The following is a 14,307-nucleotide window of genomic DNA, read 5'->3' on the forward strand; positions in this document are numbered from 1 at the left end:
GGAAACTTAATTCCCTGTTTCAAGGTTCTGTATAGTCTTATTAGCGCAGAATTGGCCTGACCACAAATATCGCATTCAATTTTACTCAAAAGAATGTCCCAACTTTTTATGTATTGGAAGAAAACACAGTGTAGTCATGAAAGTAAGGAAATTAGACTCTTAAAGAACCTCTTCTGAGAGGAACTGTGAATTCATTTTGATGATTTCAGAGATACTTTCATGTTCCCGAGGGAGGGATGACATTGAACCGGGATCTGCCCTCCCTCAGGTCCATACAGCAAATCATGCACTTTATCTTTGCCAGGATCCACGAGCTTGGTAGAGACCTTATTCATCTCTGTCCCCTAGCAGTTGTAATGGCTGTGATGCCAAATAAGGACACTGAACTGGAGTAATGCAGTGATAGTTCAGGCCTTTTTTGGCTAGATAGAGGGGCAGTTATAGTTCACTGTAGTGATGAGCAGGAAAATTCCCTTCACACAGACCAAGGAAAGAAGAAATAACAGAAATCAGACAGCGCAGTTAGTCCTGGATATTAAGTATGGTTTAGTTCACTGACTTCCAGTGGCTGTGCTTGCCATGGGTATTGAGTAGAAAATTAAGTACCTGAGACGAGAGGTTTTTCTTTTCAGAGGAACTTTCCAGCTCTCACCAAATGTATTCACATTCTTCAGCAAAACGCCATTTGGGTTTGTGAAGTCGTTTCTAGGTCTCCCATCAAAGTCACCACACAAACCTTCTACTTTGTCCTTGTAGGTGTTGGCCAGCTTTAAATCTAGGAAAGTTCAGAAGAAAGAAATAAAAAAGCCATTACACAGAAATATTTCCTTCCAAGGGTATGGAAGAGGTGGAAAGAAGTGCAAAGTACTTCCACAATTCAGATTATAGTTGCTACTGTGATGTGGGCCTCATACATCACTATAAACACTGTCCTAAACTACTGTTCATATGTGGATTCACAGGATTGTTTTCTGTGCTCTGCAATATGGATCATGAAAAAAGTAATTTATTCCTGCCAATAGGGAATCTCCAATGTTATGGCACGACATCTCCACCTGAGTGCTCTTAGTGCATACAGCCTTGCAACAAACTGAATGCACGACCCATCTTTGCCCTTCACTTACTATCCACTTGCTTGTTGAGAAACAGAATTCCTATAAAAGAGACACATCCTTTCTGCATTAGGAATTTTAGGATTTGAAATGATCAGAAATAACATCACTATATTATGTTGTGAATCGGGTAGCTCTGCTTTGAACAGAGGAGGTAATGCATGTTCAACATACATTAATGAGTTGTATGTACATCAGGTACATGATATAAAAGTCCTACTTAGAAATGCTACAGAATGTTATTATCAGGAATAGACTTGAGAGGAAGCATGTAAAAGTATGCAGTCACAGTTGTTTAGCTTGAGGACCTCAGTCCTGTGACTGGGTTAAGCTGGCAAAGGGGCAGATCCAGACTTCGCCCCATCATCCTGATCAGTAGTTTAAAGTAGTTTGCTTCTGTTTACATCACTCAGGCCTCACTTTACATGAAAAATAGTAGAACAGTCTGATTCTACATCCAATTTCTCCTAAATTCAGGTGCATCCAGATAAATGCCAATTTTACACTTTCTTGAGAAATATTTTTTGTTTAATTTTTCTGGAAGTTCATACCACAAAAAGCCACAGGCTTAAAGGGTAAAGGTTTCTAGTTTTCCCTTGGGTTTAGACTTCCTTTAGAATGAGAACATTTTTTGACTTGGGGCATAAATACTCCTGCAGATTATCTTAGCATCACTTACCTGCATTTTGATTGCCATCAAAGCTCACATATAAGCCAAAATCTGTCTCCAGATAAATTCTTCTTGTCCTCTGATATATATGAATACCGTCATGAGGACGAACAGGAGGTCTCACCCTCACACCATCCAACTAAAAGGGAAAGAATAAGTTATAACTCATAATATACCAGCCAAATTCAGATGTGGCTTCAATACAGGAAAACATTACAAATGAACATTCCTCTTTCCTAGTTTTATGTTAGATATATTCAGTAATTTAACCAGGTAAAAAAAACCCTCAGTATTCATTTTTTTTAAAGTAACGAAATCATATATTAAGGAAAGTGCTCTGGACACAGTTCTCATATAATCCTAAGAATTTTCCATTACTGAGCTAAAAAGTGTGTGTATGAGCTAATGTACACTTTTACATATCAATGAAGAGGATGGAAATAAAATTTTCCTAGCATAATTCACACTTTTCCCTACAACTGATAAAATTTTATGTGGCTTTATTGCAAGTCTTGGAGATTTGGTATTTAATTCCTAAATATCAATTTATTTATTCATTCATTTATTTTAAGTAGAATTGTATCTTTCACAGCTGTAGAGAAAAAAATATCAACACAACTGAAATCACATTTTTGTTACCCCATAGCATTGCTCTAATAATGCAGTTAGCTTTAATACTTAAGTTCTTCAAAACAGACAATTATTACTCTAATGTGTTTTATTCCAAGAGAGAACCTTTGTGCTTTGCAGTCAGTAAGAGACTTACCAATATCTGCTTGTCCTCCCTGAATCTCACTTTGTGATTGTAAACGTTGATGAGAATCTCTTTCAGGTAAGTAATGCGTGAATTTCGATGAAGAGGATAGTTCGTGCCTTCGATGCTGAACGGTGTCAGAGTATCATGTAGATCAGGGATGGTCTGAGCCACAATATATGTGTATTTCCCTTGAAAGTGGTGCACCAAACCATCAAAGGTGACATAGTGTGGATCACCCATGATGCGGCATGTCCCAAAACCTAAAGGAGAAGAGTTTCATTACTGTTCAGTCTGCATGCACCTTTGCAAGGTCCTATCCATGGATCAGTTTAATATAGGTTAGATAAAAACAATTGCTGCTAGCATGCAGTTCTCTTAAAATAAAGATAGGTGCTCAGGCATCACCCTAGTGAATGGGCACTCAGAGAGCCAACCAGAGAAACTCAATCCTCTGCTGAAAACCAGCGAGAGCCAATTGAACTGAAGCACAGCATTAGGGTTTATAGGCTTCATAGGCACTAAGCTGTGCACATTGGTCCTCTGCAGAGGAATGACTTTGCCACACAGCATGGCTTGCAGTCAGCTTTTAGAGATGTCAGTTGCATAATCCTCAGCAATGTGTTGCTACAAAATTATTGGAACATGACAAGAAGTGTGTAATTTTGAAATGCAACACTGCTGTCACACTGATTTCTTTTGAGGTTACCAAATTGATCATTGGGTTCACCAGACCTAACAATCAGATGCAGTGAGTATTGCCTAAGTATTCTCATTGACCATTGAGTGCCAACCATTATCCAAAGAGCAAAGCTGTCTTTAACACTGCTGAAGTGTCTCTGCTGTGGTATTTTGCAAAAAGGGAGCAGGGGGAAGATCAGTTTGTACTATGCTTTTGTACCGATCATCAGTATAGTAGGACCTATGCCATCCTATTCTTCAAAATTGTAGTACAGAGTCAACAAGGAACAAGCTACCTACTAAACAGTCCAATTTACCTTGGGAATATGGAATTAGCTATAACACAGCAGGGTAGACACCCGAAAATAGCAGCTTAGCCAAAGCAAGTACTGTCTGAAAAGCACCAAAGTTCTTTGACTGGCCTACTAAGTATATGTTGAGATCTGTTCTGTCCCGTTTTGCCTTTATTTTTTTGGTGTGTTTTCAAGTCAACATGCAATGAAAAAAAAGGTGGATTATTGCCAAAGGATTCACAGGCATACCTGAGTTATAATTTTAAACCAGTCAGACTGAACTGCCAATTTTATAAATGTATATAAACTTTCAAACCCTTGTTCCACCCCTCTCTAAAATTCTCTGTCTTGTACTGGAACTTCATGTTCTGAGAACTGAGGCCTTCTTGTGGTCAATAATGTGTCATCAATAGCACTGGCACACCTGCCTTTCCATGTGGAAAAGGCTGGAAGGGCCAGGGAAGGAGCAGACACCTACATCCCTCCTCCTTCTCCAGCCTTCATGGAATAGCAAGTGAAAACTTGCCTGCACATACCTGTTGGATTGCACTTGTATTTTCCACTTTTGATCACGCAGGTTTCTTCAGAATCGCAGCTATAGCTTGTACATTCGATGACACCATTGTTCTGACACTGACATCTTTTGGCACAGTGTGGAGTTATCCAGGTCTCCCCAGCCTGGACACAAGTTATGTTAATATGTTACCAAGGTGCTCAGCATTGCAATGCAGTAGAAGGTCAATAGCAAAAGGTGTGGGGGCTGGTTAGGTGCAACTTGTCCTGCTGGCCATTCCACAACTGGTTAATCCAGGTATAGTCTCACTAAAAGCCTGGGGGGGGGAACACCTCAGTTTTTCATGTTAGAATTGGAACATAAAACAGGACTAGGATAGGTTACCTTATTAACTCTGATCAACTGATTAGTTTCCAATATGCCTTAATTTTGGCCTCAGGTGCAAAGTGCTCCTGCATTTCCTAATACTTGAGCCTGCAGTTTACTAAACAGATGAAAGGTGTTTTAAGTGGTAGACTGAAGATTTTTCTCTCTCTCAGTCAGTTGGACAGGGGACCAATTTCCTACAAGCTTTGCAGTCAGAGATTTGCTCCACAAACTACTTACACTGTAGTAATTGTTGTCATCATCCCTGCAGCCACAATTGCTGAGAGGTACACACTTGCCATTACTGAGCACATAATTATTATCACATTCACAGCCCTCTGTGCACTCTTCCGTCTTCTCACAAAGGGACGAGGCAAAAATGTCATTGCATGTTGATGGGCAGGCGGAGGCACAGTTCGTGTAATGGCTGTGGGTTGGACAGGGCAATGCTGTGTGGGTGAAAGGAAAAGAACCCGTGTTATTAAATACATTTAGAAACTGCAAACTTGTGCCTGCCTGAAAGCCGCAGCTTGGCCTGTAAAATGGTAGTGTACGATTGCCTTCTTATAGCTGATTTTCATCATCAATCAGTTGATATCTTTTAGTTTTGATATTTCATTAAAAAACAAAACAAAAGCAAAAACAAACAAACAAAAAAAACCAGGACCCTCAACGGAGCTGCTGATTGAGTTTTATTACAGGCATGTCTGAACTAGTAGCACCTGGGGCTAGGTCATTCATATTCAGTTGCAAATGCCTCTCTAAGCACTTTTAGAAATATGAATCATTAGGGCAAATTTCTTAGGTTTGTCCCTCCAGTGATGCAAAACAGGAGTATGTCTAGCTTAACCACAGACATAAACATGTGCAAGAACAACAAACGTGTATTGTCAGACTGAAAATTAATCTAGGTCTATATCCTACTTCTGCCAATGGCTAGAGATGCATAAGAGGACAGATCAAGAAACAGGGTAGCAGAGAGTGTTCCTCTGTCCACTATTTTCCCCAGTTTGTGGCAAGGAGGCAGTAAGGAATTTCTGAGGAATTCAAATTCATCTGGCTTCTTTTTTAATCAGATAACTGGTTTGTCCTCCACAACTGTGTGACAATTAATTCTACAATGTAAAACTAAATTGGGAATGGGGGTGGGGGAGGAGGGAACGTCAAAACCCCTAAACCTACCATCCTGTAATCTTTTTTTTTTTTCATAATTAGTTGGTAGCTTTGTTGAATGAATGGAGTGAGGCAGTATCTCATGACATTCATTTGGCTACTAAAACCATTCTAACTCCACACTACTATCCATTACTTGTCTAGTCCTGAGTAATCAATGGGTTTAGTTCAACCTGAACACAATTCAGCACCGCAACCAAGTCATAAAATCATAATAATAGAATTACATTTTATGAGAATTTTGGTTTAATTATCTTTTATGTAACTTGTCCACCTAATACTGCTAATTCATTTTTATGCTATCAGCCATCCAAGCTTCTGATTTTTCACTCGCTTGTGCACTTACGACAGAATGTGCTGTTCCTCCATATAATGGTGATGCCTTGATTCCTACAGGTGTCCACATAAAATTGAACTATGTCACAGAGAGTGGACTTCATGCCGTTATACTGGCACATGTCATAGATGCAGATCTTTATGAAGTCTTCAGGATTGACCAGACTATGACATGCTTTGAATTTGTCTGATTTTAGGACATCGCACTGGCTTTCAATGACCGGTTTATTCACAGCAGTGCAAGGAGGAACATCATCTTCTCTTGAGTCTGATAAACAACTGCATGAAAGCACAGAAACAGCTGCATTTGAGTTTCAAGGACATATGGGACATATATGAGACTGAGACAGAAACTGAAATGTTTGTTGCTACAGAAAGGTCCTAAATAAATAGTGCTGGAGACTGCTGCCTTCTGTCTATGACTGAAAGAGTAGCAGCAGTAAACCTGCCTGGCAATCACCATGCTCTTTCCGACCTTGGTTACTCCCCTTAAACCTGACCCTGACTAGAGGACTGACTTCCCAGCTTGACTGCAGACCTGATGTGTCACTGCGAACTTGTGTGGTGATCTGGACCCTTGGCTAACCCTGTCTGTCACTCTTGGGCATGTCCTTCAGCTGACCCTCACTGTTCCCCAACACCATCCTCCTGCTCTAAGTGTTTTCAGTGTAAATTAAACATAGTCTATGTTCACACTGTGGACTACCCCAAAGCCTAGTTCCCCAAGTGTGTATGTAGATCATTAGAATGGCTGTGGTTTCCATCTGGCCTGTACAGTGGTTTCCTGTAGTGATGACTTTTTCTTTGAGCTTCAAACTGAAGAGGAAAATCTCATATATTATAGTTCACATGTTAGAAAGTAGCAAAATGGCCAAAATAATTAAAGAAAGACTGTTTTTCAAAGGAAGATGGAAGGTATGAAGTTATGCTTACCCTGCATCACTGTCTTTTTCCACTTTCCAGCTATTGCCAAACTGTGTGATACTGACAATTGTACCATTGGGCAAGGACAGATCATCTTCACGGTTGTCATTGAAGTTACCACACATACCATGTACCTGCAAATGAACAAGAAACATATTCTAAACACAATCTGTTCTACCCCAGCTTCCCCAGTAACGTCTTACTCATTGCCTATGGAATGATGTGGTCAAAACACTAACAACAACCAACCTTGCATTAGACATTTCAGACATACTCACTGATGTCTGGCTGCACCAATAGAAAAATAAATAGTCACTGCAATAAATCTGTGATACCCTAAGACTTCAAGCCATTTAATTCTTTAAACTGGATGTATTCCCCTAGCTGTGTCATCTTGTTCAAGTACTCCTTTAAAATACATGGAAATCGTTGCGAAGAGAAAAAAAATAGTAGAAGAAAAGTGTGTTAATACAGCTACAAAGAAAGATGCAAAAGCAAAATACAGGAAGGAAGAAAGCAAATGAAAATTAAATAACCAAAGCAGCAGTTCTGAAAGAGCGCCAGTATGTTTACACAGTAAATCTTACCTTTGAGAAGTAAGATTGTGGGAGGGTGATTTCCAGATAGTGATCGCCATCATATTTCACTACCACACCAAAGTCAGTTTCCACTACTATGTATTTGCCAACATTTCCAATGGACACGCCCCGCAGCCTGTTCTCCACTGGAGTGTAGACTCTCTCATTGTTTAACTGGAGACATAAATCATTTGTCAGTGTGGACATTCTTCCATGAAAGTTTTTCTGTTCACAATCTATATTCGTTGGAGTGCTGAAGATGACTCTGTGACAGTTTTAGATCCTTTACATTTCCACTATTGCACATGCCAACTATGGGTTGCAGAAATCAGCTTTTTAGCTGAGGTGAGCTGGGCATGACTCATAGCCTGTGCCTTTAACAGGGAGCTGAAAAGATCTGTGGTACTGAGCAAGCTCTTACCCTCCCATAGGGAGGATTCCCTGCTTTTAGTACTGCCATGTATCCCCAGTGCTATTCCAGACCAATATGGCACAGCTGTATTTTCCTCTGCTCACGTCAGCTAGCTATAGGTGATTGGGTTGATGACAGGTATTGAAACGGAGAGGGCTGTTCTTTAGTTCAGGTGACAGTTCTCAGCTCTGGAGGCTCTGGGCTCCATCCCCAAGACATAGCCAATAGAACAGTAAACCCAGAACGGAAGCCTTGGGAACAGTCAGAAATTGTATTTCCCCACAACATCAAGATAATGGAGTTGCCTGTAAGGATTAAGGATATGCATACGTGTTCCTTATGAAACACAGAAGTCCTTTTTCCTACAGCTGCTGTAGTGAGCTAATTTTAAGATACTTCTTGCCGGTATAAAGAGTACTACCACCTACCAGGATTCCTTTGCTTTTCTGAAGGGTGATTCGTACACCATACAGATCTATGTAGACTTCCTTCAGGTATGTGGCCCCTCGTAGCCCTCGGTCTTCATTCTTGCCAAGGATGGTTATATTGTTGACACTCTCGCTGACGACCTCAACCAAGGTGTAGGTGCAGGTACCCACAAAGGTGTACATCAATCCATCAAAAGTGAAATAATGGGGATCTCCTGCTACCTGACACGTTGCTTGGCCTGAAAGTGAAAAAATTATCTAAGGACTTTGGACTGGATTTCCCCATGGACGCAACTGATGAAAGACATTTGCATTAGCACAGCAACCTAATCCTGATTATTATTATGTGGAGAAACTTTTGTAGAGGTATTTCAGGTTCATGACAATGGCAATTATTTGGAAATGAAAATTTTCCAGAAAGTGTCTCCTAAATTTAGTTCGTAAATTATGTATAAACTGGCAACATTGCAGCAAAAACACCTCTTTATCTGTTTCCATATGCTGTTGTAGCTACGATGCATGGTGGTTAAGAGTAATCCAGAGCTTTCCTATGTAGCAATAAAAAACCACTTAATTATTTGTGCAAATATAAGTATAAATATAAATGTAAATAAATATGCATCTATATATCTAGATATTTAAAGAACTTGCCAACACACAGGCTCTCAGAAATAGAAGTTCTTTTCAATTACTCCTAAATTTAGAACTCACAGCACTGGTGATTTGGGATTTTAATTTGTATTATCAAGACAAAAAGAACCCAAGTGACCTTACAAGCTTTTGAGCAGCATCAATTTTTGCTGACATAAATTACAGCTGAAGAGGATCTGTGATTGCAAGACAGATCATCATGTCTTTTTGTCTCTTACCACTGGCAGCAGTTAGTTGAAACTATCTTTGCCACCACACATGAAAAGATATTTATGAGAAAGCTAGGGGGAGCAGACAGATCTGATTATGGAATTGACACAGACTCTCAGAATTTTCTGGGAGGACTTACCGTTGGAATGACAACCCAGCACGCCATCCTTGACACTGCATTCCTCTCGTACTCCACACTCCCAGGGTGAGCATACAATTTTGTTTTTAGCATTGCAGGTGCAGCGTTCATTGCAGGGATAACTGTTGAACCAGCTTTCACCCAGCTGAGGGAAAAAAATGTAGAACTATATACTACAAGATAAATAGGCAGGTAATATCATAAAAGACAATCAAATTACTAGCATTTGAATGTGTGTGATATATATGATCACACAGCTCACTGATCAAGAAGGCTCTCAAAGTGAATCTATTTTGCTATTATTAACAGGGTAAATAATAATTGTGCTAGTGTTATTAATATATATTTATTTTTTCCTCACAGTGATAACAATTGAGATACCCTGTTCTTTCAATTCTTTCTTTAAAAAATGTCTGGAGTAACTTGCCTGGTGGTACTGGTTTTTTTCATCAACACAGCCACAGCTGCTTTCTGGCACGCACGTGTCTCCACTCAGAACATAGCCTTCCTTACAGAAGCAACCTTCCACTGGTAAGGAACTACAAGAAGTGACGGTTGAAGTGCTCACACAAGTAGAGGGACACCTGGTACCACAGCTCTTGTAGATGCTGCCTCCAGGACAGGACATTGCTAAAGACAAAAGGAAAAAATAAGATCGCTTGAAAGGATCTTGAAAGATGTCAATGAGCACTTGTTTATGGAGCCTTGGAAATATCAGCTGTATTTGCATTGAGGATGGTGGTTTTCAGTAGAGCAAAGCAACAGTTATTCTCCCAGTGCAGAAGCTCACACAAGATACACCTACCTGTATATATATATATATAATCAAACCTTTCCAAGTCACAAATAGGAAATTATTAAAGCTTGAAGGATTAGACCCAAATGTATCCAAAAGTTCATGCAAATTAGTGAATTATATTAATACTGGAATAGTATGTAAGCTGAAGCAGGCCCAGGACATGACAAAAGATAGACTATACTCAAAGCATTACATAAAATGAAATAACATACATGAAAGGTAGAGGAGAATGTGCATATTTTTGAAGTTAAATCTAGAATAAATATTTGTAAATCACAACACTCACGGCAAAGAGTAGCATTTCTCCACTCTATACATATTCCAGCATTGTTACATGACTCGGCATAGGCCTGCAGTCCATAGCATAAGGATGTTTCCTGTCCTCCAGTGAAACACATGTCATAAACACAGCTTTCAAAGAAATTTTCTGGAGGCACTTTGGTGTGGCAATCCTTGAAGAGTCCTGTGTAAATTAAGAAAGATATGTAGAAGGACAGAAAAAAAAAAAGTGAGGAATTCATCACCACCACCATCTATGTTCTGTCTTGGCAAAAATATTGAGTGCTCCAGCCTGACTTTGTCTGTTTAGTAAGTTAAACCAACCCTTGAAACTGAGCACATGCAATGAAACTTGGCTCTCTGTATCAGGCTTGTTTCTTGTCTCTTGTTTCTGCAGGATTGACACAACATAGTTTACAAAAAATAGGAGTTCCTGGCTAGGCAAGCCACTAATTCTAGACAATTGCAGGGGATCTCCAATGCAGGGAACATCTACAGAATTTCAGATAAAGTATCTGTACTACACGAAATGACAGTGCCCTCTGAACTATTTCATTTAGAAAGCAGAATGAAAGTCACTATGAATCAAAGAACAGCTATGACTCCCTGTGAACATTCCCAGAAAATTTTCAAGGACTCCTTGGTACTGTCTGAATAGTTGACATATCTTGACCTATGAATTTTATTTTGGCCACCAGAATTGGAGGTTTTATATGTTTCCAGTATGAGCTCAGAACAATGGGCAAAAGAGAGCAGACATCACAAGTAAAAGTGCCCCATCACATGGCTCAAAGTGGGCTACAAACAGAATACCTTTTGGGTCTGTGATCATGCCACATGCAGTGTTCTTCTTTGCGTCATTCTCCAGATCAGCATTGCATTTTTCTTCTATCCCACTGGAGCAACTGGGGAAAGCAAACAAAATAAAGTGTTTATTTACATCTCTTACTATTAGATCTATGGTGGAAGATTGACACATGATAACACTGCACAACAGGGTGTATTTTGTTACCGTCACAAGATTTTTATCCAGCTTCTTTGAAAGGTTGATGTAAAGCCCATCTCTGAATGGAATCCCTTTTCAATGCCATTTGGGCTAATTAAAGATTTATTCTTAAGTGAAAAAGGAGCTATGGGATACAATCAGCTAATGATTTCCAGAGAACTGAACTGAAATCCCCCACCCCCAGTCCCCACCCCTACTCAGCACACAGTTCTTTGGAAAAAAAAAAAAAAGGCTTAAAGGATACAAGCCCTCTTCTCATTCCCTGTTCAATGTGAAGGGGGAGCTCCCTACTTCTAACCAGCAGTTGGAAGATGCAAAATGGTACTGGATGACAACGCCAGCAAGTGGATAGATATTTGATTTTATAGAGTTTGATTAGCAAACGTGCTTGGATTCCATTACATACATGGTGTTATTCTCAGGCACAAGCCAGCTTTCTCCAAGTTCATTGGAACTACTTGCAACGTCACCGTTGGGCTTTATGTTGTCATCATTTGGATCACCATTGAAATTGCCTGAGAGGATAAAAAAAAAAAAAAGATTTATGGGATACATGAATTTAACACCTAGGTAGAACAAAGCTAGGTTTCAGGCTGTAAAATACACTGCAATGAACTAGTGAGAGTATATATGCAACATCAATTTATACTGGCCAACATAAGAAGAGCTCACTTGTGTTTTAGACTTTGACCACTGATAAGGGCTGGCTTTCAGAGACTTAGATCAAATTGTATACCAGAAAGAACTGCTTAGTTAAAAAAAATAAATCTCTAATATTGGTGGACTAAAATTCAAATGGTGTCATTTGCACCATTACATCCTTAGATAGGTTTCTGAATTGAAAGTGCAAAACACTGAAACAGAGAGACTCGAACTAGGAAATTTCAGATGATCCAGATCAAAGAATAATCAGAAACTCCTAACATAAGCTACTCATGCAATTTCTACAATCCCATTTCCATCCTGAAGTATGTTTCATGTAGTCATCCAGATTTCAGAATGTTGTTCCAACTATATCTGCTCAGGTTCAGGCATTATCATCAGAATGTAAGTAACAGAAAAATGTACTTGTAGAATTCTTGAGTAGATGCATGCAAATATTTACTCTTACAAATATACACTGTAGAATTAAAGTGTTTTTTTGTTGTTGTTGTTTTTTTTTTTTTTAATCTGGCTAAAAATGTTATTTGTAGTTATACCTCACAGCATTCCAGACAGATAACATATTACCAGGAATTTTATAACAGTTGATAGAAACTGAAAAACTTTTGCAACTTTTCCTCTCTGCTGTAAATTCTAGTCCCTTTGATAAGGACTAGGTTTGTGTAGAGTAATTATGACATGCTAAGGAAAAAGTTCGAGTAATCATGAGTCTATACAACTCACTAAGAAGCGACTAAGCCTGTGACTTACCACACAGGCCACAGAGCAGACCACTGTAATCAGAGGGCACAGAGACTTCTGCATAGTGATTTCCATCGTATCTCACCCACAGTCCAAAGTCAGTTTCCAAGAGAACATATCCACCACTACTTTGAATACTGATCTTCCTTTCAATAAATATGGGCAGGTTCATTCTCCTGCCATTCACCTGTAAAGCAAGTTGTAAAAGTTAACGTACTGCTGCTAGAACTCCTACAAATACCAGCAGGTAGAAGAGTTTAGTGGACAATATGATCTTGTGCACAAGGAGAACAGGAAGCAATTAAATAATATTTCATATGAGCATTTTTTTTTTGAAATCTCATTATAAGAGGTATATTTAACAAATGAAAAAAATAGAAAAATCTCTATGAACTCTACAATCAGAAAAAAAAGTCATTATCTGTATGTCAGTTGAAAAATATTGCCTTTTAAACAAGTATTTTCTTACATTCACTTTCTTGTTTTTCAGCATAGAAATCTGATTGCCATAGACTTCCACTTGCACTGATTTCACATAAGAGACTTTGGTATTGGCTCCTCTGTGCTCATTTGTTGTGGACACATCAAAATATGGAATCCTCTGAGAAACGTTGCACACTTTGGAGAGGGTGTAAGTGCAATTTCCCATGAAATGATGAATTCTGTGATCAAAAGTGTTATAATGTGGATCTCCAGAGGCACTGCAGGAGGCATGGCCTAGGAAGAAAGACAGAATAGTTCCATTTGAATCTCTGCTCTGACCGCTGCAGTAACTTTGTTCCCATCATACATTTTATTTTATTTCATAATTACTGCTTAGATGTAATAGTGGTGGAATCAGTCAAGAACAGAGTGCAAAAGAGGCATGCAAACTTTCCACAGGAGAAAACACCATTCTACTTTAACTGAAAGTCACCCTGATTCTGTTTAGTGCCTAAAACTGGAGGAAGGAAGCAGTTTATATTTATCTTTATTGACATTTTAGTGTATTTTCTAAGTAATAAAATTAAAATTACCACAATGACTCTGCCTTTTCCAGCACCATATAATTGGATTATATCCAAAATAAAAGCTAGACTTAGAAGTTAAATTAAATTTCAAAATACTACAAGCAAAACCATATATATAACAGTTGAAAACTTGATACAGAAAATGTTAATTAAAATATTTACACACATGGCAATAAAGGGTATATAGAATAGTTATACCAAGCAGCTGGTCTACTGATACTAAAATCCCTGAAGCTACCTCAAATGGGATCTGGAGCAAGGTTTCCATAGTGACATATAGACTCTGCACTGAACAACTGTCTGACCACTCAGACAGCATGATGCAAGGGAAAGCTCTGACCTTCCATTATTAAAATTCACTTGGCTGTGAGAACTGAGGTAAGAAAACTGAACAGTTAAAGCAGGAAATAAGAGACGGGTACTGAAAACAACAATACCCGAGCTTGGCTGGAGTGTGGATGGTGCTGTTGTATGTGAAGGCTGTGTTGTGGTGTCTGGCAAGGAAACTGTGGGTCTTGGGGTAATTGGGCCTACCACAAGAGAGAGTGAGAGATCTATGTCAGCATGG

General features: G+C 39.1%; 1 protein-coding gene across 6 annotated transcripts in view; it reads right to left on the reverse strand.

Annotated features, from left to right (window-relative positions):
- Positions 1-14,307, reverse strand: part of LOC310904545 (IgGFc-binding protein-like) — a 62,482-nt gene that overhangs the window by 5,598 nt on the left and 42,577 nt on the right. For all 6 annotated transcript variants that reach the window (XM_083849459.1, XM_083849458.1, XM_083849460.1 and 3 more), the window contains 16 exons: positions 13,199-13,446; positions 12,739-12,916; positions 11,732-11,840; positions 11,133-11,224; positions 10,327-10,503; positions 9,669-9,871; positions 9,242-9,386; positions 8,242-8,480; positions 7,411-7,575; positions 6,833-6,957; positions 5,910-6,178; positions 4,631-4,839; positions 4,047-4,188; positions 2,549-2,799; positions 1,792-1,921; positions 607-775 (listed from right to left, as the gene is read on the reverse strand). In XM_083849459.1, coding sequence (XP_083705585.1) covers positions 607-775; positions 1,792-1,921; positions 2,549-2,799; positions 4,047-4,188; positions 4,631-4,839; positions 5,910-6,178; positions 6,833-6,957; positions 7,411-7,575; positions 8,242-8,480; positions 9,242-9,386; positions 9,669-9,871; positions 10,327-10,503; positions 11,133-11,224; positions 11,732-11,840; positions 12,739-12,916; positions 13,199-13,446 — 2,851 coding nt within the window. The remainder of the gene's footprint in view (positions 1-606; positions 776-1,791; positions 1,922-2,548; positions 2,800-4,046; positions 4,189-4,630; positions 4,840-5,909; positions 6,179-6,832; positions 6,958-7,410; positions 7,576-8,241; positions 8,481-9,241; positions 9,387-9,668; positions 9,872-10,326; positions 10,504-11,132; positions 11,225-11,731; positions 11,841-12,738; positions 12,917-13,198; positions 13,447-14,307) is intronic.

This window comes from Anser anser (genome assembly GCF_964211835.1).
Source record: "Anser anser genome assembly, chromosome: 9".
NCBI classification, from domain to species: domain Eukaryota; kingdom Metazoa; phylum Chordata; class Aves; order Anseriformes; family Anatidae; genus Anser; species Anser anser.